A 20,749-nucleotide genomic window follows, 5' to 3' on the forward strand; every position below is an offset into this window, starting at 1 on the left:
AGAGACCAGACTCATTAAGGTAAGGATAGACCTTATGCTTGTAGGATTTCGGAGTTCAAGAATGCCTGACAAACCAGAGCAGTTGAGAGGCAAATGGGTTGAAATTCGCATTTCCTGGGTACAAAGCGCGTTCAATATTCAATAGACAGACTGTTCTGTAGTTCCCGATAGCCAAAACCCCACGCGTTCACCAAAGAATGTGAGGTATATCATTGTATACGAGGCTCGTCGTTTCTTTACAGTTCCGTCTTAAATGAAACGTGAATCATCAAGACCCCTAGATTTGCTGATAAGAGCCGTTTTGCTACGACATTCTTAGCCCTGGTAATAAGACCCGATCGTGTGTTATCATACTACATAAAGTTACTGAGACTCGTACTTACATTGTACGCTTCATATATCTCGAAGTCCTACCCCATGTTCTGCATGCATGAATTCGACTCTATACTAGAATCAAGTTGCATATCACCATTTGTTTCATTTGCATTGAGGCTCGGCGAACAAGCTTTTAACAACACATAACATCTTACTCCACACAAGATTGTTATATCCTCCAGCTGAGATGTTAGAAAAGCAAAGTTTGGAGAAGAACAGTGAAAAGGACGGTGCGTTCGATACTTCAAATGACCGGATATCTACCACACCTATCGACCATGGTACCCAAATTCAATACCAAGTCGCCGTCAACAAAAATGGAATCAAGCTCCATCCACAGCCTACATCAGACCCATTGGACCCATTGAACTGGTCTAGTCTTCAAAAACATACCATGTTGGGTATTGTTATGTTCAAGTACGTTCTAAATCGATTTCATAATACTCAAAAGTGAATCCTCACAATATCTATAACTAACACATGTTACTATTATTGAACAGATATTTCCTGTTTACTTATCTGACCACAACAACTGTTCCATCTTTTACCGAGATCCAGGACCAATATCAAATCAGCTATTCGCAGGTAAACTGGACGGTCGCAATTCCGGCATTAGGGCTATCCGTTGGTCCCCTGATATGGTCTTCACTTGGTGACATATATGGTCGTCGAGTTATTTTCTTGATTGGGACACTCATCGCATTGGTTTCAACTATTGGTGCTGCCGTCGCTGATAATTACGCGGGCTATATGGCGGCTCGTTTCTTCCAAGGACTTGGAGTAAGCCCGGCATCTACTGTTGGAATGGCTGTTGGTGAGTTAGAATTGCATCACCCTGAATTCTTGTCTAACGATTTGCAAATATCAGTCAACGATCTTTTTTTCGACTATGAGCGCGGTCAGAAATTGGGTTTCTGGGTACTGGCAATTGACGCTGGAGCACTTCTTGGACCTACCTGTAAGTATGTCTACACACTGCGTTATGGGCCCTGTGCTGAATTTATCTCGAAATAGTTGGCGGCTTCCTTGACCTCGTCAGTGCCACCTGGATCAACTGGTTTACCGCAATTCTCTTCGCAGCATTGTTGCTACTCGAGCTCTTTTTCATGCCAGAGACTCTCTATCCCCGGAATAAGATGCTCCAACAAATGCCTCGCCTGGATGGTCACAAAGCCCTCACAACAGATATCGAAAAAAGACCGACTGAGAACAACACAGCAATGACTACCCTATCACCAACATCAGAGGCTCTACAATCAGACCTACGACGGACGAAAAACCTCCCATTCATCAATTTGCGTCCGGTACCTGGCATGCGCCACCCTAAGCCTTGGGACTCCTTAATTCGATTTGTTCTCACTTTCCAGCAGCCCCCAGTCGTGTTGGCTATACTTGGATACAGCTTTGTCTGGTACTGGTGGGTTTTGTCCATTATCACCATGGTACCAGCAGCATATCCACAGTATACACCACTCATCCAGGGACTGTTGTTCCTTGGTCTGTTACTCGGAACATTGGTTGCAGAGGTTGGATTCTCTGGTCGCTTGAGTGACTATATTGTTGAGAAATTGTCGAAACGAAATGACAATGTTCGCGTGCCAGAGATGCGCTTGTGGTTGGCATATCCGGCTATACTTATCACGTCTGGTACATGATCTCCATTCATTTTCTTATACTTATTGTGACTAACGATTTGAATGACATATAGTTGGTTTGATTCTATGGGGGATCAGTATTGACAAGAATTATCATTGGATCGTAGGACAGGTGGCATTTTTCTTGTGTAAGTCCTTCTCAAGATCAAAGCATTCGCATAATAGTGAGACTGACCATCCTCTAGTCGCAGCAGGTATTCAAATCGGCAACACTGTGACCACCAGCTACGTTGTGGACTGTTATCCCCTTCAAACGACTAGTGTGATCACCTTCTATGCTGTTGCCCTCAACCTCAGTGCTTTCATCAATCCGGTACGTTTCAGAATTTGATAATCCGAGGTTGGAATATTGGCTGACTATTTTTTTAATAGTTCTTCATTGTTAATTGGCAAGCTTCCTCTGGTTGGACTTGGACATTCACTGCACAAGGCCTTATTACGATTGTTGGTGGATTTGTAGTGTTTATTGTTTTGCATAAATTTGGTGCTTGGATGCGAGAAAAGGCACCGCAGCCATCGTGGGTGAATCCGGAGTTTGATATGGATGATTGAGTCCATGGAAATGTGTACAGTCGAACTATGTGTTCACTTCGTGGTTTGTCGATATCCTACTATTGTAAATATGAACATGACAACCCAAAGCACGTCCAGGTTGACCTCTACGTGCAGTGGGCAAACTCTTGAAGGCTACGACGAAAACTCTGAGCCATGTTACCGGAAAGTATTGAGGCATTTAGATTGTGGGTAGTCTATCGCTAAATCATTTGCAAAGATAAAGTCTATAAACAGGTATGCCGAAAAGGGTGGTGTATATAATCCGACGAAAAATTCTCCCAAGGGGGAGAGAAAATGCTGACGGTGGGGTAATTAAACAAGAAAGGAAAAGTGAAAAGATGTCAGTAGAGGAAGGCAAGCATGCCTATTTACACGCCTATTTGGCTGATCCATTGGCTTCGCCACTGGACTGAGACAGGCTGGGAATATCCTCGCCCTTCAGGTAGCTCTCGAATTCGCCAACCAGCTTACCGCCCTGGACCCAGCGTTCATGGTAGGCTTCACGGCGCTGTCCAGCTAGCTTGTTCAAAGCAGGCCAATAGACGTCATGCTCGTAGCGGAACTCAACATCACCACCCACAGGCTTCATGAGATGGCTCCGGGGGACGTGTTGACGCAAGTCCTCATTGAACTTGAGCTTCTCCCGAGTCATGGGGTCAATGAAGGGTGTAATCAACTTGAAGAAGCCAGAGATGAGGAACGGAACTATATGAGATCAGTACATTGATATAGGTCGGCGGCGGCAATAACTAACCATTGAGAACCAAAGCCCGACCAAGTCGCTCGGGGTAGTGGTTTTGCAAGAAGTTGAGCGTCTGCTTGGCCTGTCCTAGACTGGCGTTCTGGCCAGACTTGGTCTCTTTGAAGTTGACTATAAGCGCCGTGGTCTCCTGACCAGGGGGCATGATATCAATGACTCGCTCCAGCATGAAGACAAGATGCTCAAGCTGGCGGTCGCTCTTCTCTGTGTTCTGGTTGGAGGGCAAGAGGTAAAGGCATGGTCGGCCGTTGATATCAAAGCCCAGAATGACTTGCTTGCCAGTCTCATTCTCAATTGAGATATATTCAGGAGTCAACTTCGCCAATCCGTACTCGCGGCGCCATGTAAGCGTGCTCTGGAGGCGGGTCTCAGCCTCGAGAACATTCCACTTTGTCGCACGTAGGTAGCGCAGGAGGCATTCCCGAGTCAACCACATGCGCTCGTCTTCGGTGATGGGTTCGGTGGGGGCATTCTTTTCTGCCTTGGTGGCAACTGTGGTCCATGATGAAGCAGTCTTGAGTAGGGCATCGTACTTGGATTTCTGGTCTTCGGTAAGCTCTGCGGGTGGGGTTGGCTTGGATTCGTCGAGCGGCTTAGGGAAAGGCTTCTGAACGAGACCGTCGGCGGCAGACGTAGGGAGTTCGACGTCAATTGCGTTGGAAGTAGGCTCAATCTGAGTGTTCACTGGTGCCGGTGTAGCCTCCGTGGGCGCAACATCTCCGTTGGCCACAGGCACATCTTGGACTTCGGTGCTTGTCATTGTGAACTCAGTCTGGTCTATACAGGGGAAACTGGAGAAATGCAATAAAATGCGGGAGCCTCGCAAATTGACCCCAGGTCCACCGCAATTCGATGCTCGAATTAAATTACTTTTTTGGGTGCTTAGGTCATCGACACGCTTTCACGCGTCTCCCCGCGTCAGGTTGTGCTTTTACTTCACCACCAACGATGGACGCCGAAGCAGAGCTCAATGAGCAATTTGCCAGCTCATTTCCTAATGGAATTCCCAAAGACATTCTCTCTGAGCTTCTCTCCATGTTGCGAGTGCATTCAATCACCGCGGAGGAGCTCTTCTACAAATGGGAATCTTACAGCATGAAGATGGGCGAGGGGGTGACCCTAACCATGGAGACGGTGCGAGGCTTCAAGCAGGATGTTCAAGAGGCATTGGAGCGAGAAAGCCGTAGCCACGCTGGTCGGCATACAGAGAAACGAGGCGCAAACACGGCAACCCCGCGCGCCGCAGCCGCAGCCGGCGGCGACATGTTCGGGATGTTGGATCAATTGACACCGACTGCTTCGAACGTGAGATCCGGTGGTGGAATTGGATCGATCAAGCGGAAATCCGAATTCCCCTCGCCCGCTACACCTAGAGTCAAGACCGAAAGGCCTTCGCAACAAGTTACAAGGACGCCTGGCACTCCTGGCGATGGAATGCCGTATGTACTCTGGAACATAAATTGATCCTAGATGCTAACATATAGGCAGATCAGTTTCGTTCGCAGAGCGCCCCAGCCCCGGCCAGACTGTCGAGACCCTCAATTCACATCTATCTTTGCCCGAAACACCAATGGCACCATTCTCCGAGGCACGCATTCGGCCAACAGCTAACACGGATCTGAAGAAGTTTGGCTACAAGCCAATGGGCATGAAACTTTCAGAAGCATCGGAGATTCTAGACGACCGCATCGACGAGTTTACGACGATATTCCAGGCACAATTCAACTCAGATGATATCACATTTGGAAGTGCGGCTATACAGAGTACCAGCGAGATTGTTGCTGTTGGACGAATCGCTTCGGACAGTTTAGAAGGAAAGCTGAACCCAGCTTCCCTTGTCCTCGAGACATCACGCCGAACCGGAGCCGGTAGACGTGTACCTCTTAAAGTGGACTCGGTACCATCGGCCAACTTCTTCCCTGGTCAAATTGTCGCCCTCCGTGGTATCAATCCTTCTGGTGAATACTTCACCGTCAAGGAGATCCTCCCGATTCCACTTCTGCCACCTGCCGCATCCTCGGCCGTGGCACTGGACAACATCAACGACCGAATTGAAGCAGACTCTAGTCTGCCTCTTAATGTGATGATGGCGGCTGGCCCCTACACTTCAGATGACAACCTGGACTACGAGCCATTGCAAGAAATTTGTCAAAAAGCAGCTGATAGCTTCGCCGATAGTCTTGTACTTATGGGTCCATTCCTAGATATCGAGCACCCATTGCTCGCATCAGGCGATTTCGACTTGCCGGACATCAAAGGTATCGACCCAGACACAGTGACCTTGTCCATCATGTTCCGCCATTGTATCTCAACACACCTGGCACGACTTGCAGCAGCTGTGCCCAGCATCACGATCGTGATGGTTCCATCTGTGCGCGATGCACTCAGTCGACATGTCTCCTGGCCCCAGGAACAACTTCCGAAGAAGGAACTGGGTCTACCGAAGCAAGTCCGCATGGTCTCAAATCCCGTCACTCTCTCTTTCAACGAGACTGTCATTGGTATGTGCTCGCATGACGTACTTTCCGAGCTCCGCCGTGAAGAAGTCATTCATGGCCGGCCCACAGAGGGCAACCTTCTCACCCGTCTACCCAAATACCTTGTCGAGCAACGGCATTTCTTTCCATTGTTCCCTCCAACCGGACGGGCGAATCTCCCCAGGCCTGGGACAGAAGGTGGTATGGCCACAGGCGCCATGCTGGATTTGCCCTATATGAAATTGGGAGAGTGGTGGAACGTGCGGCCAGATATTCTAATTGTGCCGAGTATGCTGCCTCCTTTTGTGAAGGTGAGTCATTAATACACTGTGTACGAACTATAACCTCGATGACTTGACTAACAATATTGCTATTTCCAGGTCGTCGACAGCGTTCTTGTCATCAACCCAGGTACCCTGTCAAAACGTCGCGCAGCAGGCTCCTATGCGCAAATGGCCATTCACCCACGTCTAGTAGCAGAAGATGAGCGCGAACAAAAGCAGCTGAGCCACAAATTGTACGAGCGCGCTAGAGTCGACATCAACCGAATCTAGAGGCAAGCACAATCATATCGCATTACCCGCGGCGTTCGAGGCCGTCAAAACAAACCCAGATGGCGGCCGTTTGATTTCACAATCTAATGGTTCAAGACACTCAAATGGAAACGAATCAATGAACTATCCAAACAAACCAAAATAAGCATCCATCCCATCAGGGACCATGGGTATCATCATATCATTAATAAGCCAAGCTATCAAGCCAAACACCACCGAACCTCTGTAACGTAGAAAACCACACATAGAAAGAATCATCTCAAACCAACAACCCTCCTCCCACCCATCCTCCTACCAGCCTCTCTAACCCGAACAACAGGCGCCCCAGCAACGGCATTTCCACCCCCACTACCCCGGATCGTCGCACCAGGCCCCGACCCAGTCGCACCAGCAGCGCCCGTCCCCCCAGCATTGACAGGACCAGAGCTCCCATGCCCCTCGCCATTCACAAGCGCCTCCAAACCAAGGTCTCTCCAGACAGCCTCATGCCGCCTGTCCATCGCGCGCGTGATGCCAAACGCGGCATGCTGATCCGGCACGACGTCGTCTTCGTCCTCCGGGTTTGGGGGCTGGTATTGGGGCGCGACGTAGATGTCTTCGATGGGGAGGAAGGAAGGGATTGTGGCGGGCGAGGTTGAGCCGTAGGATACTGTGTTTGCGTCGCGGCTGTTGCTGGTGCTGTTGTGGGGGTCGTTGTTTGGGTTCGTGGCTGTTGAGGTGTGGGGACGAGTGAATTCTTCAAAGAGGTCGGCTAGTTTTGGCTGGTGCATGTGTAGGTATGTTGCTGAGGAGTCTTTGCTCTGAGCGTTGTTAGTTTGCGTTGGAGTGGATTTGGTAGAGGGGGATATGAGCGGAGGTTTGGAGCGAGATTGGGGGGCTTGGTGGTACCATTGTGGAATATTTGGACCACTTGTTGTGATCTTGAGTTTTGAGGGGGGTTTGGTTGTATTGTACTTGGGAAGATTATAAGATAGCTTATTGGTTGTGATTCGCTGTTGCTTGTCAATATTATGGATGGGCAGAATATCGCGCTATCGGTACACCGCTTTGTACCATGTTAGTCTATATACGGCTAGTATACACTTGCGGCTCCACAAGCTTGTTTCTCGAAGTGCATGCAGGGTGGCCGATATGCAATAACTCAGGGCTCTTTTGATTTCTATTTTGTCTCGATATAGCTCTAGTAAAACTCAGAATTTATTGTCCAATTGATACATATAAGAGATCTATTTCGCCCATTCGTACCACCAGCCCTCCAAGCCAAACGAGGAACTCGACGCATTTTACCCAGCCGGTCCAGAAGAAATGCCGCGAATCACATGGGGATGAAAACACAAGATACTCATAATCCCAAAACACCAGCTTGGAAGCTGCTGGATCTTAATGCTTTCCAACCAACAAGGGAGCAGACCTGGATATCACAAAGTCAAGGCCATAAGAAACTTTTTATTTTGCAGTATAGGCACAGACAATCCGTTATCACAGATTCGTACTAATGCGATGGACAATGGGGACCGCGCTAGGTGGCAGACTGCCCATCTCGGTGACAACCATATCAACATAGTCGGCAGGGGTAACGTCGTACATGATGTTCAACAGCTGCAGATTGGGCGTGTCCTTCCAATTGGCCAGCGGGGATGTCGAGGATGATGCAACAGGTGTCTCAGGTGTGGATGCGGCAGGGGTGGGTTTTCCACCCTTCTTATTATCAATCGGGGCAGGGGAGTTGGCACCGGGGTCTGGCAAGCCGGTGAGTTGTTGAGGGGGTTGGGAGGGGACGAGCTCATCGGCAGCGGCGATTTCGTTGACGACAATGCTGTCGAGGGCTACACGATCGGTAAATTTGACAGTCTCGCAGCAGACGATAACAGGGATTTCAACACCGCTGGCGCGTTCTTTGGCAGACATGGCGACTAAAGCGGTGCCAACACGAGAGTAGAGGCCGCCGTTACTGGTCATGGCGTGGGCACCGAGGAAGACCTTGGTGGCGTCTTTGATGGCGTGGGTAGTGGCATGGACGAGGGTATACTGCACATCCAATCCGGCCTTGGCGAGTGCGCGGGCAAGACTCTTGCCTTCGAACAGGGGTCTCGAGTCAATGATCGAAACTCTGAAACGTTTTCCCTGGTTGTGTGCTAGCAGAAGCGTGTCCTTGACAACGTTGCTGCCAGCAAATGTCACAATCACATCGCCATCCTGAACTTTTTGCGCTGCGCTGTCGGCGATGACCTGGCCAGCAACAGTAATTTTCTCGCGGATGAAGCTGTCGATGAAATCGCACAATGTAGCCTTGGCGGAGGACTCGGGGGTAGAAGGATCAACGTTTGCAATAGCCAACTTCAGAGCCCGAATAGCATTGCCCTGAGAGATTGAAAGAGGCCGACATGTCGAAAGGTATGTGATCTGGTGGGAAAGATGTGTCGTCAAGTGGCGAGCGAGCGAAGTACCCAAAGGCGTAGTATAAGATTCAACGACCTTCACACGAAGAAAACCAGTCAGTATAGAAACCCATCAAAGCAATCCACTTATCCCAAAAAAAAAAGAGGAAAAGGATACATACCCGCTTGAATGCAAGCAAAGTAGCAACACAGCGCGCACTACTTCCACAAACAACATAATCCCTCAACTGCAAACCCAAAGACAGAACCGCAGGGTGAACCTCCTTGCCAGCGCCAGCAACAGTAGTCCGCCGCTGGTGGCCATACAAATGACCAAAGACAGCAACCTTTTTATCGTCCTTCTTTTTCTTCTGCTCAACAGGCGCACTCGCGCCAACAGGCCCAGATCCCCGACGCGGAGGGGCAGCCTTTCCACCCTTCTGCGCAGCACCAGCACCAGCATCCTTCTTCGGCGTGGCAGGTGCACCACCACGACCAGCACCACCGGCACCAGGCGCGGGACCACTAGCCGGAGCGCCGACTTGGTCTTTCTCAACCTTCTCGCGCGCGCGACGAGCAGCCTTTTCAGCCTTGGCCTTTTTCTTCAGTTCGGCTGGTGTGAGGGTTTTGTCGGCGTCGGCAGCGCCGTCGGTGGGCGCGGTGGCATCTTTGGCGACTGGCTTGGCGGGTTTTGAATCGCGGATTGGAAGGGTCTGGGGTTGGGGTTCATTTGCTGGGGTTGCGGCTGATGAGGGCGCTGTTAGCGCTGGGTTGGTGGGTTCGGTCATGGTTGACTCAATTATTGTGTTGGAGGGGTTGCTCTTGTTGGAGCTTGGGTTTGGTGGGGAGGAGAGGGTTGACTCACGGAAAATGTGGTGATGCCATAAGCGGCCCACTGAGCGTCGCAGCCCTAACCGCCGACGGACGTTTATATTCATGGTTGTTCGGTCTGGTTGGAAAATATTACAATTTAGTGCAGGATAGATGGTAAGGTTTCAGACAGCTTTGATCTAGAGATGCTTTACAAGACACGGTCTCGGGGAAAGCCCTCGCTCTATATATGGCCTACGAGGAACTATGCCCAAAGGGAGAGCAAAGTGGTCGTCTTTGAAACAGGCATCGCATCAGGTTTCTCATTATTCATGTCAAGGGGTCTCGCTATCAAAGGAAGAAGTCGTGGGCTAAGAATAAGTCCCAGTGCTGCCCAAAGGAGGCAGGCGTTGCCTGGGAGCGTGTTGGTCCCAATCTAAACAAAGAGTAGACAAAGTTCGCCGCCAACACCAAACAAACCCCGTACACGCAGTAAAAGACGAAGAAAGGCATATCCACATATTAGCGATTGTTGTTAATTTGTCCCAAGGCACGTCGTTTCCGAGTTTCTGGTTCCTCGATGGGGCGGAAGCGCTCGTGATCGGTGGCCAACTTTCGTTTGAAAACACTCAAATCACCGAGAAGGTCATGCATGTGGTTTTGCATTCGGTGAGCCTCTTGTTCATTGGCATCGTCGGTGACGGTATCATCGTCATCTTCCCAAACATCCACGTCAGACTCGGCATCTGATAGAGACGACTCGCGGTCGTCTTCTGAATCATGTGTAGGCGGTTGGTTCTCTTCTGGCACTGATACTATGCTGGGTTTCCTTGAGGGTAGCGGAACAGTCGGGATTGGGTTTTTGAGACTATCGACAGCCAATTTCAGGTGTATACGCAGGGCTTCATTTTCTGTCTGCAATTGTCGAATTTTGCATTCGCTGACCATTTTGGTCTCTTCCATAAGTCGCTGCATCTTTTCGACTTTTTGTTGGTATTCTTCGAGACGTTCATCTGAGGCTTCCGTCGCCTTCTGGTGAACGGCTGCTTGGCTGACACTGAGTTGAAGGGTACGGATAGTCTCTGCCATCTCCGCGATTTGGGCATCACGTTCGGCCGCGGAAAGTTGATCTTGATTCACACGCGCCCGAGTTCGAATATTTTTGGCTTGGTCGGCATAACGGAGGGTGGACAGTGTCTCTTCATAGTCCGCGGGCGCAATACAGGCAATCATCGCTGTTTTCGAGTTTCCACCTAGACTGTCTTTCAATAGCCATGTGAGAATGGAGTCACGATATGGGACCAGCTCTTTGCCTTTGCGTGCCCCGCGAGGTTTCTTGGGGTCTGCTAGAGCCGCAATGACACGGCCTAGCGTGGTCAAGGACTTGTTAATGTTGGCACCCTCACGAAGTCGGGCGCCTGTCGCTTCGGTGGATTTGGCACGCTCAGAGCCAGCCAGATCAACCAATCTAATGCGGGCGGTACGTTCAGTCGTTTCGTCTGTGGACAAGTCATGGTGGATTTGCTTTAATGTGATGGTGAAGACCGCGTGGGACCGTGATGAGGTGTCGTTCATCTTTGTGCTGGCTGTTGTACGGGAGACGTCTCCCTTTCTCATAAACTTCATCAACTCGGTGTAGTTTCGCGCCGTCACCTCGGTCAAATCTTTGACATATGGACCCTCCGATGGAGATTCACGAATGCGGAGGTAATGCGGCGGATCCGTTCGGGGGACCAGAAGATCTCGGACGTGCTCGTTGTATACTTCAAAATACGAGACTCGAACGTTGTAGCTGATATCGGGAGAAGGCGAGTTCTCAATGCGCTGGAACAAATCCTCGCAAGTACGAGGAATCAGACCAGGTCTGTCCGGCGTCCCCATCATTGTATAACTCTTTCCTGAACCCGTTTGTCCGTAGGCGAAGATGCACGTGTGGTAACCTTCGAAGTTATGATCCAAGAACTCCTCACCAAGCGAATTGTAGACATCCTCCTGATGCGCATAGTGTTCATCCTCCTCATCATGCGACCAAAACGAGTTGTCGAACGTGAACGACTTGTCTTCCAGAATCTTGCCGCGGGCTTGCAACTTCGGTTTTCCAAGATCTCCCGGTTTCGGCTTCGGGGCTTGTAGGCAGGTCATTTGTGTCCGCGGGTCCATAGATATCAAGCATTGCGCCTTGCGTTCGATTTCTGCGAAACAGTCAGACAACATCCTCCACAGCAAACAAGAAATCGCATTTCCCAATCCTACACGTCACCTACCTCGAGGCAAGAACTTTCGCACTCGTACGACAACGCGCACATTACCACCCGGTGTGGGGCTAGCCATCCCATCGCGACCGGATAGCGCGACGCTTTCCCGCGCGCGGAAGGATGGACTTGAAGCGGAGGAGCGGAGGACGGCGGCGGAGGCGGAGGTGGAGAGAATGCTGGGCGAGGTGATGCCCGTTGCGGCAGAGAGTTCGGAAGAAGCGGCTGATGAGATCGAGCCAGGGCCTGGATGGCCGATGTGGTGGTAGAAGCGCGGATCCAGCGCCATGTCCCTATTGTCCCTCAATAGCTGCACACAAATGGTGACGGCGTCGCGTCGTCGGTCAAGCAGAGAATGGTACATGCAATGGATTGAACAAAAGAAAAGGGAATGTAGAGTATAGGGCAGGGAATGGGCAAGAGAGAGAGAATGAGTGAAAGGGGGGGTTTGGTACTGTGGTTGCGCGTTGTTTCCCTTGGGACTGTTTCAGGTCAAGAAGCTGATATTCAAAGCCCTGGCATTCTGCACTATGCACAAGTCAAATGGATTGAACAAAAATGAACTGGCATACAATAACATCTGTTACCAAGATCCGGTATACAAGTGCCCAAAGTGTCTACGCAAGTGTCACGGTCTAGTATCCGTTGCCACGGCAATGGGAGAGGCTTCACTCCACATACACTGCAAGACTCCACTGAATATCTTCAATTTCCAATAGAAGTATATGACATGGTCAACCTGTCATCAATTACGACTAGTCAAAGTCGGCAGTTTCAGCATTCATGGCGCTGTAGAGGTCTGCCTCATCGTCGAGCACATCGGTGGGCTTCTTATGTTTGGTACCCCAGGTGGAATCGGCGACAGGGTTACCGGTGGCATCCATGTGTTCTCCCAAGAGCTGATTGGGGCCCAGTCCGCTGTCGTCCTGTTTTCCTATATCACTCCTGGTCTGGGTTTTTGAGGCGCCCTTCTTCGTTGTGTCTTGCATAGGCATGTCTTGCATATGTTAGCACATCTGTATAGATCGGACCACTCAACCACCAACTCCTCGCTCTTGCCCGATCACGGTGGAAGGGTTCAGAAAGGACATACTGAGTAGCTTGTGTGGTGATTTGGTTAAATTGTTGGTATTTGGATCATGATTCTGGTCCAAGCAACTGGGCCGGGCGAAACATATTTATGGGTGACGGTGGCGGTATGAGAGGATCATAACGACGACATCTACCCCAAGCTCTCTCCCCACTCGCCATGAGAAATATTTAGCGAGTGCCACCAATTCTGCACTGTTCTGGAAGTGCTCTATCCTAGGCCAATAGATGGGTTTGAACATGACGCTCTTTGGGGGGATGGTTGGGTTGATACGGTTCCATGGATGTCGGTTCAAGCATCATGGTTGCCACCTAGCTCTCTTTCACTCTATTGCCCGTCCAAACCACTGAGACTATTCTAGCTCGATTCATGGTGGCAACCGAAGCGGGAAGATCCTGTTGGTCGCTTTTTGGAGGTTTCTCCCAAGGTTCTCCTCTCTCTTCGTCATCTCATAGATTATCCAAACATGGGTTCTAGGAGTTATATTGGACATAGTACCCCAATGAAGAATCATGTAGGACATCCCTTAGCCTTCAGCATTAGTTGTCTGAGATATATGCAGTCTGAACAAAACAATGTGGTCAAAGCACTTATTTACTATCTCAAATGTAAGGGATCTATAAGTTACCAGACGACTACCAACATTGCAACCTAGCGAATGTGGGTAGCCAATGAGACTATCTTGACAAGAGGACATGTGTCTGCTGGAAAATATAACTTATTAACAATATTTACAAGAACTAAATAGTCTTTTCAACGGATCCAACTCCAACTAATTAGCATTGTCATTAATCACCTGGCCCTGCCCAATTTTATGAAGTCAAGTCACCTGGTTATATTGATTCTTTTGGGAGAGACTATCCATGGAATCATCCACACTCTGTATTCGACAATGGACGAAATGTCAAAAGACATGACAGCCCACTAAAAAGCACGTGGTCTTACCGTGCCGGCTGGAGGACGATATTTCATTTTACCGGGTGATCGAGCTTGCTTTTGCCATAAACAGGGAACCGAAGAGGAAAGGGGAGGATGAGGGGCGAGGAATGCAACTCTTTTGGGCAAATGCAGTGGCGGCATTGACCAAGTCTTTGAATTATAGCTTTGGCAGTGAAAGGCGAATGTGTAAAGTGTTTCAATAGTGCATTACTGAATCAGAGAACTGGGTTTCTAATCTTCGGGGAATTACTGAGATGTCCGTTGGCATGCTAGGGAATATAGAAAGAGAACAGCCGCCACATATTAGCTTCCAGCGTATCCCAAATTCTCTTCATGTCGATATAGTTTGACCTTCATTTTGATAGGAGATTCTTCCGAGGATTCCAGCCCTCATAGCTATACATAGCTCACTTTTATCAATCATGATCGACAGGCAAAGCAGCCACTGGACGGGGCGAACCGGCACTGGAATGTGGCAATCACACGAGCTGATCAGTGTCCCTCCTGTAACCGATTATCAGATAACTAAATTCCCCATTTGGTATGATCTCAAGTGCCACCCAGACCTGATACATTGCAGAGTGCGGGAGCTCGGGGGCCTGGGCTACTAGTGACATTTCCCAGGGAGTATCCCTTCCTGACAAACCTCAAGAGGCTCCCCTCAAACGAATCAGACCCCAGGCCGACTCAGCAGATCGAAGGATGCCTCACATACTTCATTTTTTGCCTCAAGCGCTCGAAGCGCAGACCAGCATAGCCACATGGACAGCATTCTAGCTGTAAAAGCCAAGACAGCCAGCTCCTATGAAAGCAAACAAAATTCCCAGATCCAGGGAAGAAGTCAGTCCACCACAATCAACGTTGCAAAGCTCGAGAATCATCAACGGGGGGTGAAGCCAATCCCAACCCCTCGACCCAACAAGACCGACGTCCGCCACCCCAACATGACTATTCAATTCCCAATCATGTCCTTGGACTATTTCCAGCCAAGCCCGGCCAAGAGATTCGTCAGTCTAACAAAACACCCCGGAGTGCTTGGCGGACAAGTCCACATCTTCACCGAACTCAAGCCGGTCCACCCCGACGAGCTGATCGGCGAATGGGATGGATACATCCTAGCCACGGGACACCCTTTTGAAGAGGAACTCGAGACACTCAATTGGTTCGGTAACACATTTGATTCTATGGACGACGTGGCTCCGCTGATGGTTGCGCGGCATGGCGAGCGGGTGCGTTTTGAGGACTGGGGACGTGCATCGGTGAGTACAAGGTGATACAGGGATTCGAGGCGCTGGGATGTGTTCCTTGTGCATTTTCTGACCTTGGCATCGGCAGTTACGTGAGATCAAATACCACGGTGTGGTGTCTGCGGCTCTGGTGTACGACGAACAACCCACGATAGTCTATTATCGGGCTGTGAAACCGAACATGGTGGCCGGGTGTATGGAAAGTAAGCGATTCCAGGGGAAAGTCTATTTCTATCTCACGCGAGCATGAAGAAGTATTGGGAACGTCAGACATCTTTAATTCAGCCCTATCCGAGATCCACCTGGGGGGGCAGGCAGCAGAATTACAGTAGAGGGAACAGAGGGAACGGACTAAACAGACTAAACAGAACAGAACTGTATGGTAAAACCGTTCGAATAGGGCTGAGAATTGCAAACCCAAGGCTGTATTTGCAGTGGTATTGGCCGTGGTATTGGAAATGTATCGTATGCATTGCGCGATCGGCTAAGTTTTTCTCGGAAGTCGCCTCGTCCCGACCAGAACGCCGACTTTTGACTCACTCAACTCTCTTTCTCTCGACATACACTACATAAAGGGAGGGGCCCGCATCCGTTGTCATTGTACAGCATTGAGTAGCCTGCACAATGGAGAAGACAACACAACCCCCAGCCGATCTCGAGTCCTCCCCCGACGTCCCCGCAAAGCAGGAGTCCAGTGTATCTCGACGATGGAAGCAAAACCTCACAACCACCCACGCAGACCTGGTCTGTCTGCTCCTCTGCTTCCTGACCGGACTATGCGACAGTAGCGCCTACAACGCATGGTCCTGTTTCCTGGGCATGCAAACAGGTATGGATCACCGCGTCCCGAGGCCGAGTTCGCAAGGGGCGAAGCCAAACCCGACGACCAAGTCATGACAAGCGCAAATCTAAACTGACTTCCGCATAGGAAACACCATCTTCCTCGGACTGGGCGCGTCCAACCAGCCCGCCACCAAGCCCTGGGGCTGGCTCAAGTCCCTCGTCTCAATCGCGTCCTTCTTCTTCGGCGCAATGATCTTCTCGATCGCAATGCGCAGCGTCGGCGCTCTGCGCCGCGGAACCCTCTTCGTCTCCTTCTTCGTGCAGGCCAGTCTGATCGTCATCGCTGTCGCCCTCATCGAAGCCGATCTCATTCCCCACACCTCTGCCGACGCGGGTCTCGACGGCGGTCCCCTCTTCCTTGAGTTGATTCCTATTGGGTTGCTGGCTTTCCAGTCTGCCGGTGGTATGACTTGCTCTCGGTCACTGGGTTATAATGAGATCCCGACAGTCGTCTTGACCAGTGTTTACTTTGATATTGCGTCGGATCCTAAGATCACTGATAAGCCCACTACCAATGTGAAGCGCAACCGCCGTATTGGTGGAGTTGTGTTCCTGCTGATCGGTGCTATCATTGGTGGATGGTTGAGTCGCAGCAGTGGTGGCATGGAGTCGGCTTTGTGGATGGCTGCTGGTATGAAGTATGTTGCTGCTGTTGGGTGGTTGTTCTGGAGGGCCGCTCCACCAAAATAGATACAGCTGGGGTTGTGTTGGCTTGCGGAGATTCGTTATAGACACAGTTCCGGATCATTAGACTTTTATAGATATCAATGTTAATAATTTATACCGACAGAACAGTTCTCTAAGACACTGCTGATTTCGCATGGCCACACTGCTGCATCGTCCCTCCGCTATACTTCGGATTCGGCTTCGGATATCAGTGACAGGGATGGTTGCGGGCTTTGAATTCTAGCACAGTCGCATTCTCATTATTAAGGAACACTGCATACAAGTTAATCTACAAGAACTATGCACCCCCGAGCCACTCCCTCCAACTCTTCTTAGACTCATCACTCTCCTTCCAAGTCCCCTCAACCTCAACACAATCCTCCTCAATATCCCTCCAAGACAAATTCCCCTACCTCTCAGGCCTCTCCAACGCATCAACAAAATGCTTCAAAGCAAGCACCGTCTGCGCCGCCCACCTCTCCTTACTAACCCTCCCAACACCAGCCGCCAAAGGCGTCATAAGAATCCTCTCAATCCTCTTCCCCTTCCCCTTCCCACTCCCCTCCAACCCCCGATTCCACCCCTCAACCTGCCCCACCAAACTCCAAACACACTCATAAACAACCTCACGATCCCACCCCGCCGGCCCCGGCTCACGCATCGTAGGACAAAGCGCCACCCACTCACACGCAAACGCATTCCCCTTAAGCTCCCCAGGAAACGGAACAAGCGTACAAGTCCCCGGCGGGGCAAATCCCCGCCACTTCTCGTAGAGGACGGTCTGCGCAGCGCGCGTCAGGGCGTGGTAGTCATGACGCGGACTGAAGGTTCTGGAAATTGCGGCGTCGAAGGCGCCGTCGAGGCGGCCGTAGCTGTTGGCTGGGCTTACGATTAGGTCGAAGGTTGTGTCAGCTGGGAGGGAGTTTAGGCGTTCGTTTATCGGGGTTATCTTTAGGGTTGTTGGGTCGTGGGTTGGCCAGTGGGTTTTGAGGGCCGTGTTGTAGGATTCTATGAAGTCGGTGTCCATGCATAGGAGGAGGATTTCGGGGAGGTTGGTTGTCATTTTGGATGGGGTTGGATTGGATTGGATTGGATTGAGTTGTTGAATGGGCCTTTGGGGGAAATTGTGTTTTCTATTTAGGATGTGGTCAATTTATAGAGTTCTTGTTGCTGGCAGTGTTTGAGGCAGCTTAGTTTTGATACGGGGCCGGATGAGGCTCTAATATGCGAATTTTATTTTGGAGGCTTCAAGTATATTGTTGATCTCTGTTTATTTTGCTGCCTTGTGACTCATTTTGCCACTGCTTTTTCCATGAATCTTCGAATTGAAAGTCATGAAAAAGAACATACGTATGTACAGTACATGATCCAAGGAGCCAGTGTGGTAATGCAAGTCCACAACAATTAAACAGTAGAAGGGCAAGAGCAAAGGCAAAAGCTCCTCGGGTATACGCAATAACACAACTCATTCATTCATCATCCAATCCAATATCCCTCTCCTTCTTGAGAGTCACCTCCTCCAAATCAGCAGCACCGCCATTACCATCAGCAGCAGCACGACTCTCCTGAGTCGAAACGTACCGAATTAAGCTCTCACACAATCGATCAAGAACCCACTCCGGCTCCGTCTGTGTAGCCAACATGGGACTATTTTCGCCAATCCAATCCCAATTGAGAAGCCCGTACTCGTCTTCGTCCATGTTGACAGAATCCTGCGCACCAGGCGACTGACCCGAAGAGGACGGTCTCCGCGGATCAGTAAATTGAATCAACCGCGTGAATTCAACCCATTCCTCATAGCAATATCGTTTCCTTGTGCCCTCACGTGCATGCTGTGTCGCACGTCGCACGGCAAAAGCGAGTTGCTGTGCTAGTTCAAGGGGGGATGGGTCACGGACTAGTTCCTCGAGGGTTCGGTGTGGATGTTCACCGGCAACCTTGTCGAGATGGGTAGGTCTCTCGACATCATCTGAAGTGCGTCTGTCTCCGGCGTCGCCATCCCCGCCACCTTCAAGCGCGAATCCGCGTTTCAGTCGCCTTTTTTCCTGTCGACGCGCGAGGAACTTGGTCACGCCGGGTATCTTGCTCAGAGAGGAATTGTAGATGCCTGATTGAGGGAGGACAAGATAGTCGGCCACTTTGTCAGTTCCACGCTTGAAGCTTGCAACGACGGTGTCGCTCATTTGGGAGATGAGCATTGTCATTGTCGGAATGGCGACCAATGACCACAGCACGAAGAAGGGTCTTCCTGCATTTGACTGGGGTGTGATATCGCCGTAGCCGATTGTTAGCAGGGAACAGAAGCAGAAATAGAGGGATTCGTAGTATGACATTTGTTCGAGTTGCCAGAATACTATTGCTCCGCATGTCCATACAATCCCGAATGCCACTATGCTGATTATCAGGTCGTTCCAACGACGGAATCGAATTGTATCGTACTGAATGCGGCGCATGGCGTCAAATCGATCCTTTTCTTCGCGCATGATAAGTAGTCTGGGTCGACGGGCAGTGGTCATGGCAGCAATCGTGTGTTGAATTGGTCGATGGTGGTGGTGATGGTGGAAGTCTTTGTTCTTTTGTCGAGTAGAACCTGGAGGTGTAATTTCTTTGTCGCGAATGGGAAGTTTCCCTTCAGAAGCTGCGAATTCATCAAAGCTGACCGAGCGATTGAATGTTGATTTCCGTTTCTGCTCGATATGCTTCCGGATCACGTTGTCATAGTGGACTTCACGAGCAAATTTATGGATGCTTCCAACAACCAAACCCAACATGATGATTCCAATTACTGCATATGGCCAGACAAGACCTCTAGCAACAGGGGTGACCGCTGTGATGTCGCCGAACCCCAAGGTCAGAACGGTGACATCGCAGAAGTATAATGCATCGGCGAACGAAATGCCCAGTACACGCTGGAAGATGGCCGCTCCAATTAATAGCCACATGACGAACGCTGTCATTTGAAGAATCAATGTTCGTTGCTCGTCGGTCAGGGCGAAGTGCTGTGGGTATCTTCCAAGGAAGTAGCCTAGCATGTTGATCATCAGGGTTCCACTTAAGAGGAAGTAGAGAGAGGCTGCAATCACGGCACTCCAAAATGCTTGTGAGTACACATGCTCCGGGGGAACTGGGGGGGCATAAACACCCATGGCTGCTGTTATCCCACATAGCTACCATACGTATCAGCACCGAGACCAACGCCAGATAGATGCGCTTACTCACAATTCCTGTGGCTATAAACCATAGAATAATTGTAACTGGTAGAGCAATAATGTATCGAATGACATGGGTAAAGTTGAAAAGCAAAAATACATTTCCCACAATACCACAGACAAGCGAAACAGCATTCAAAGCAGTGGTCCTAGGCAGCATTAGAGAGTTCACCGTAACCATAACCACACGATCCAGCCTCCACTTACCAACGAGGATCCGGATACCCTTCCTCCTGCCAGTTTCCCGCAGGGCCATCCGTCTTGGAAATAATATCATTGCGCCAGGGCTGGACCAAAGCAACAATCGACATGACATTAGCCAGTGGCCCCGTGGCAGCCGCTACGAGCGGGATAGCCGTAGATGCAATCCACCACGACTGCGGCTCATCATCTTCAGCAGGCCTCATATTAAATTGACCCTTGAACCGTTCCCACAGTGAGAGCCCGGCGGACCCGTCATCCGTGGGTATCTCGACCGTCGTAGACCCATGCTGCATCGCTCTTGCATATCTATGGGCCAGACCAAACGGGGAATGGTCGGAAAGCCGAGGATGGAGAGGTTGACTAAATTTCAAGGAAGTAGATTTGAGTTAAGCAGCTGTGGGGTACCGTCCAGGATCGCGTCCTGATATGGTTCTTATAGGGCGAGATTGCATCAGGTGCGCGCGGATGGAGTGGGACCGTAGATGTTATCTGTAGCCTTTTCTCTTTACTCCCTGGATGTGTCCAACTGGACATTTATGAACAAGAACACATCTTCGACTCGAGCATTGAAGAGGATCACGCTGTACATGATGTCAAGGTCTAGCTTTGACCTGGGTCCCGTGACTCTCCCACGTGCGTCATCATTATTCTGTCAGCAAATCATTCCACGGCTTTTCTCATCACTACTTCGTATGATGGACAGATCTGCGAGCAGTGAAGAAGGAACTATATTCC

General features: G+C 50.2%; 11 protein-coding genes across 11 annotated transcripts; 4 read left to right on the top strand and 7 right to left on the bottom strand.

The window, feature by feature from the left end:
• Positions 1 to 562: 562 nt before the first annotated feature.
• N7511_006284 (uncharacterized protein) lies at positions 563 to 2,582 on the top strand (the record flags this gene model as incomplete). The annotated part of the gene is made up of 7 exons (XM_057128661.1): positions 563 to 792; positions 876 to 1,189; positions 1,244 to 1,333; positions 1,390 to 2,022; positions 2,084 to 2,158; positions 2,216 to 2,343; positions 2,403 to 2,582. 7 exons carry the CDS (start codon positions 563 to 565, stop codon positions 2,580 to 2,582), a joined length of 1,650 nt encoding a protein of 549 aa, XP_056983217.1.
• Positions 2,583 to 2,961: 379 nt separating this feature from the next.
• On the bottom strand, positions 2,962 to 4,105 carry N7511_006285 (CRAL/TRIO domain protein; the record flags this gene model as incomplete). Its single annotated transcript, XM_057128662.1, has 2 exons — positions 2,962 to 3,290; positions 3,340 to 4,105. 2 exons carry the CDS (start codon positions 4,103 to 4,105, stop codon positions 2,962 to 2,964), a joined length of 1,095 nt encoding a protein of 364 aa, XP_056983218.1.
• A 188-nt stretch (positions 4,106 to 4,293) lies between these two features.
• On the top strand, positions 4,294 to 6,376 carry N7511_006286 (DNA-directed DNA polymerase alpha subunit POL12; the record flags this gene model as incomplete). The annotated part of the gene is made up of 3 exons (XM_057128663.1): positions 4,294 to 4,784; positions 4,834 to 6,133; positions 6,203 to 6,376. The coding sequence occupies 3 exons, from the start codon at positions 4,294 to 4,296 to the stop codon at positions 6,374 to 6,376; spliced, it is 1,965 nt and encodes a 654-aa protein (XP_056983219.1).
• A 254-nt stretch (positions 6,377 to 6,630) lies between these two features.
• Positions 6,631 to 7,267, bottom strand: N7511_006287 (uncharacterized protein; the record flags this gene model as incomplete). Its single annotated transcript, XM_057128664.1, has 2 exons — positions 6,631 to 7,176; positions 7,265 to 7,267. 2 exons carry the CDS (start codon positions 7,265 to 7,267, stop codon positions 6,631 to 6,633), a joined length of 549 nt encoding a protein of 182 aa, XP_056983220.1.
• A 588-nt stretch (positions 7,268 to 7,855) lies between these two features.
• Positions 7,856 to 9,692, bottom strand: N7511_006288 (translation initiation factor eIF2B subunit delta; the record flags this gene model as incomplete). The annotated part of the gene is made up of 2 exons (XM_057128665.1): positions 7,856 to 8,779; positions 8,937 to 9,692. 2 exons carry the CDS (start codon positions 9,690 to 9,692, stop codon positions 7,856 to 7,858), a joined length of 1,680 nt encoding a protein of 559 aa, XP_056983221.1.
• Positions 9,693 to 10,086: 394 nt separating this feature from the next.
• N7511_006289 (kinesin-3 family protein uncB) lies at positions 10,087 to 12,180 on the bottom strand (the record flags this gene model as incomplete). Its single annotated transcript, XM_057128666.1, has 2 exons — positions 10,087 to 11,756; positions 11,829 to 12,180. 2 exons carry the CDS (start codon positions 12,178 to 12,180, stop codon positions 10,087 to 10,089), a joined length of 2,022 nt encoding a protein of 673 aa, XP_056983222.1.
• A 391-nt stretch (positions 12,181 to 12,571) lies between these two features.
• Positions 12,572 to 12,820, bottom strand: N7511_006290 (uncharacterized protein; the record flags this gene model as incomplete). Its single annotated transcript, XM_057128667.1, has 1 exon — positions 12,572 to 12,820. The coding sequence occupies one exon, from the start codon at positions 12,818 to 12,820 to the stop codon at positions 12,572 to 12,574; it is 249 nt and encodes an 82-aa protein (XP_056983223.1).
• A 1,786-nt stretch (positions 12,821 to 14,606) lies between these two features.
• On the top strand, positions 14,607 to 15,119 carry N7511_006291 (uncharacterized protein; the record flags this gene model as incomplete). The annotated part of the gene is made up of 1 exon (XM_057128668.1): positions 14,607 to 15,119. The coding sequence occupies one exon, from the start codon at positions 14,607 to 14,609 to the stop codon at positions 15,117 to 15,119; it is 513 nt and encodes a 170-aa protein (XP_056983224.1).
• A 597-nt stretch (positions 15,120 to 15,716) lies between these two features.
• Positions 15,717 to 16,625, top strand: N7511_006292 (YoaK family protein; the record flags this gene model as incomplete). Its single annotated transcript, XM_057128669.1, has 2 exons — positions 15,717 to 15,921; positions 16,021 to 16,625. The coding sequence occupies 2 exons, from the start codon at positions 15,717 to 15,719 to the stop codon at positions 16,623 to 16,625; spliced, it is 810 nt and encodes a 269-aa protein (XP_056983225.1).
• A 385-nt stretch (positions 16,626 to 17,010) lies between these two features.
• Positions 17,011 to 17,664, bottom strand: N7511_006293 (uncharacterized protein; the record flags this gene model as incomplete). The annotated part of the gene is made up of 1 exon (XM_057128670.1): positions 17,011 to 17,664. One exon carries the CDS (start codon positions 17,662 to 17,664, stop codon positions 17,011 to 17,013), a length of 654 nt encoding a protein of 217 aa, XP_056983226.1.
• Positions 17,665 to 18,070: 406 nt separating this feature from the next.
• On the bottom strand, positions 18,071 to 20,307 carry N7511_006294 (potassium channel family protein; the record flags this gene model as incomplete). The annotated part of the gene is made up of 3 exons (XM_057128671.1): positions 18,071 to 19,768; positions 19,821 to 19,959; positions 20,018 to 20,307. The coding sequence occupies 3 exons, from the start codon at positions 20,305 to 20,307 to the stop codon at positions 18,071 to 18,073; spliced, it is 2,127 nt and encodes a 708-aa protein (XP_056983227.1).
• Between the last annotated feature and the right edge of the window lie 442 nt (positions 20,308 to 20,749).

Source organism: Penicillium nucicola (genome assembly GCF_028828085.1).
Source record: "Penicillium nucicola strain IBT 29836 chromosome Unknown utg000006l, whole genome shotgun sequence".
NCBI classification, from domain to species: domain Eukaryota; kingdom Fungi; phylum Ascomycota; class Eurotiomycetes; order Eurotiales; family Aspergillaceae; genus Penicillium; species Penicillium nucicola.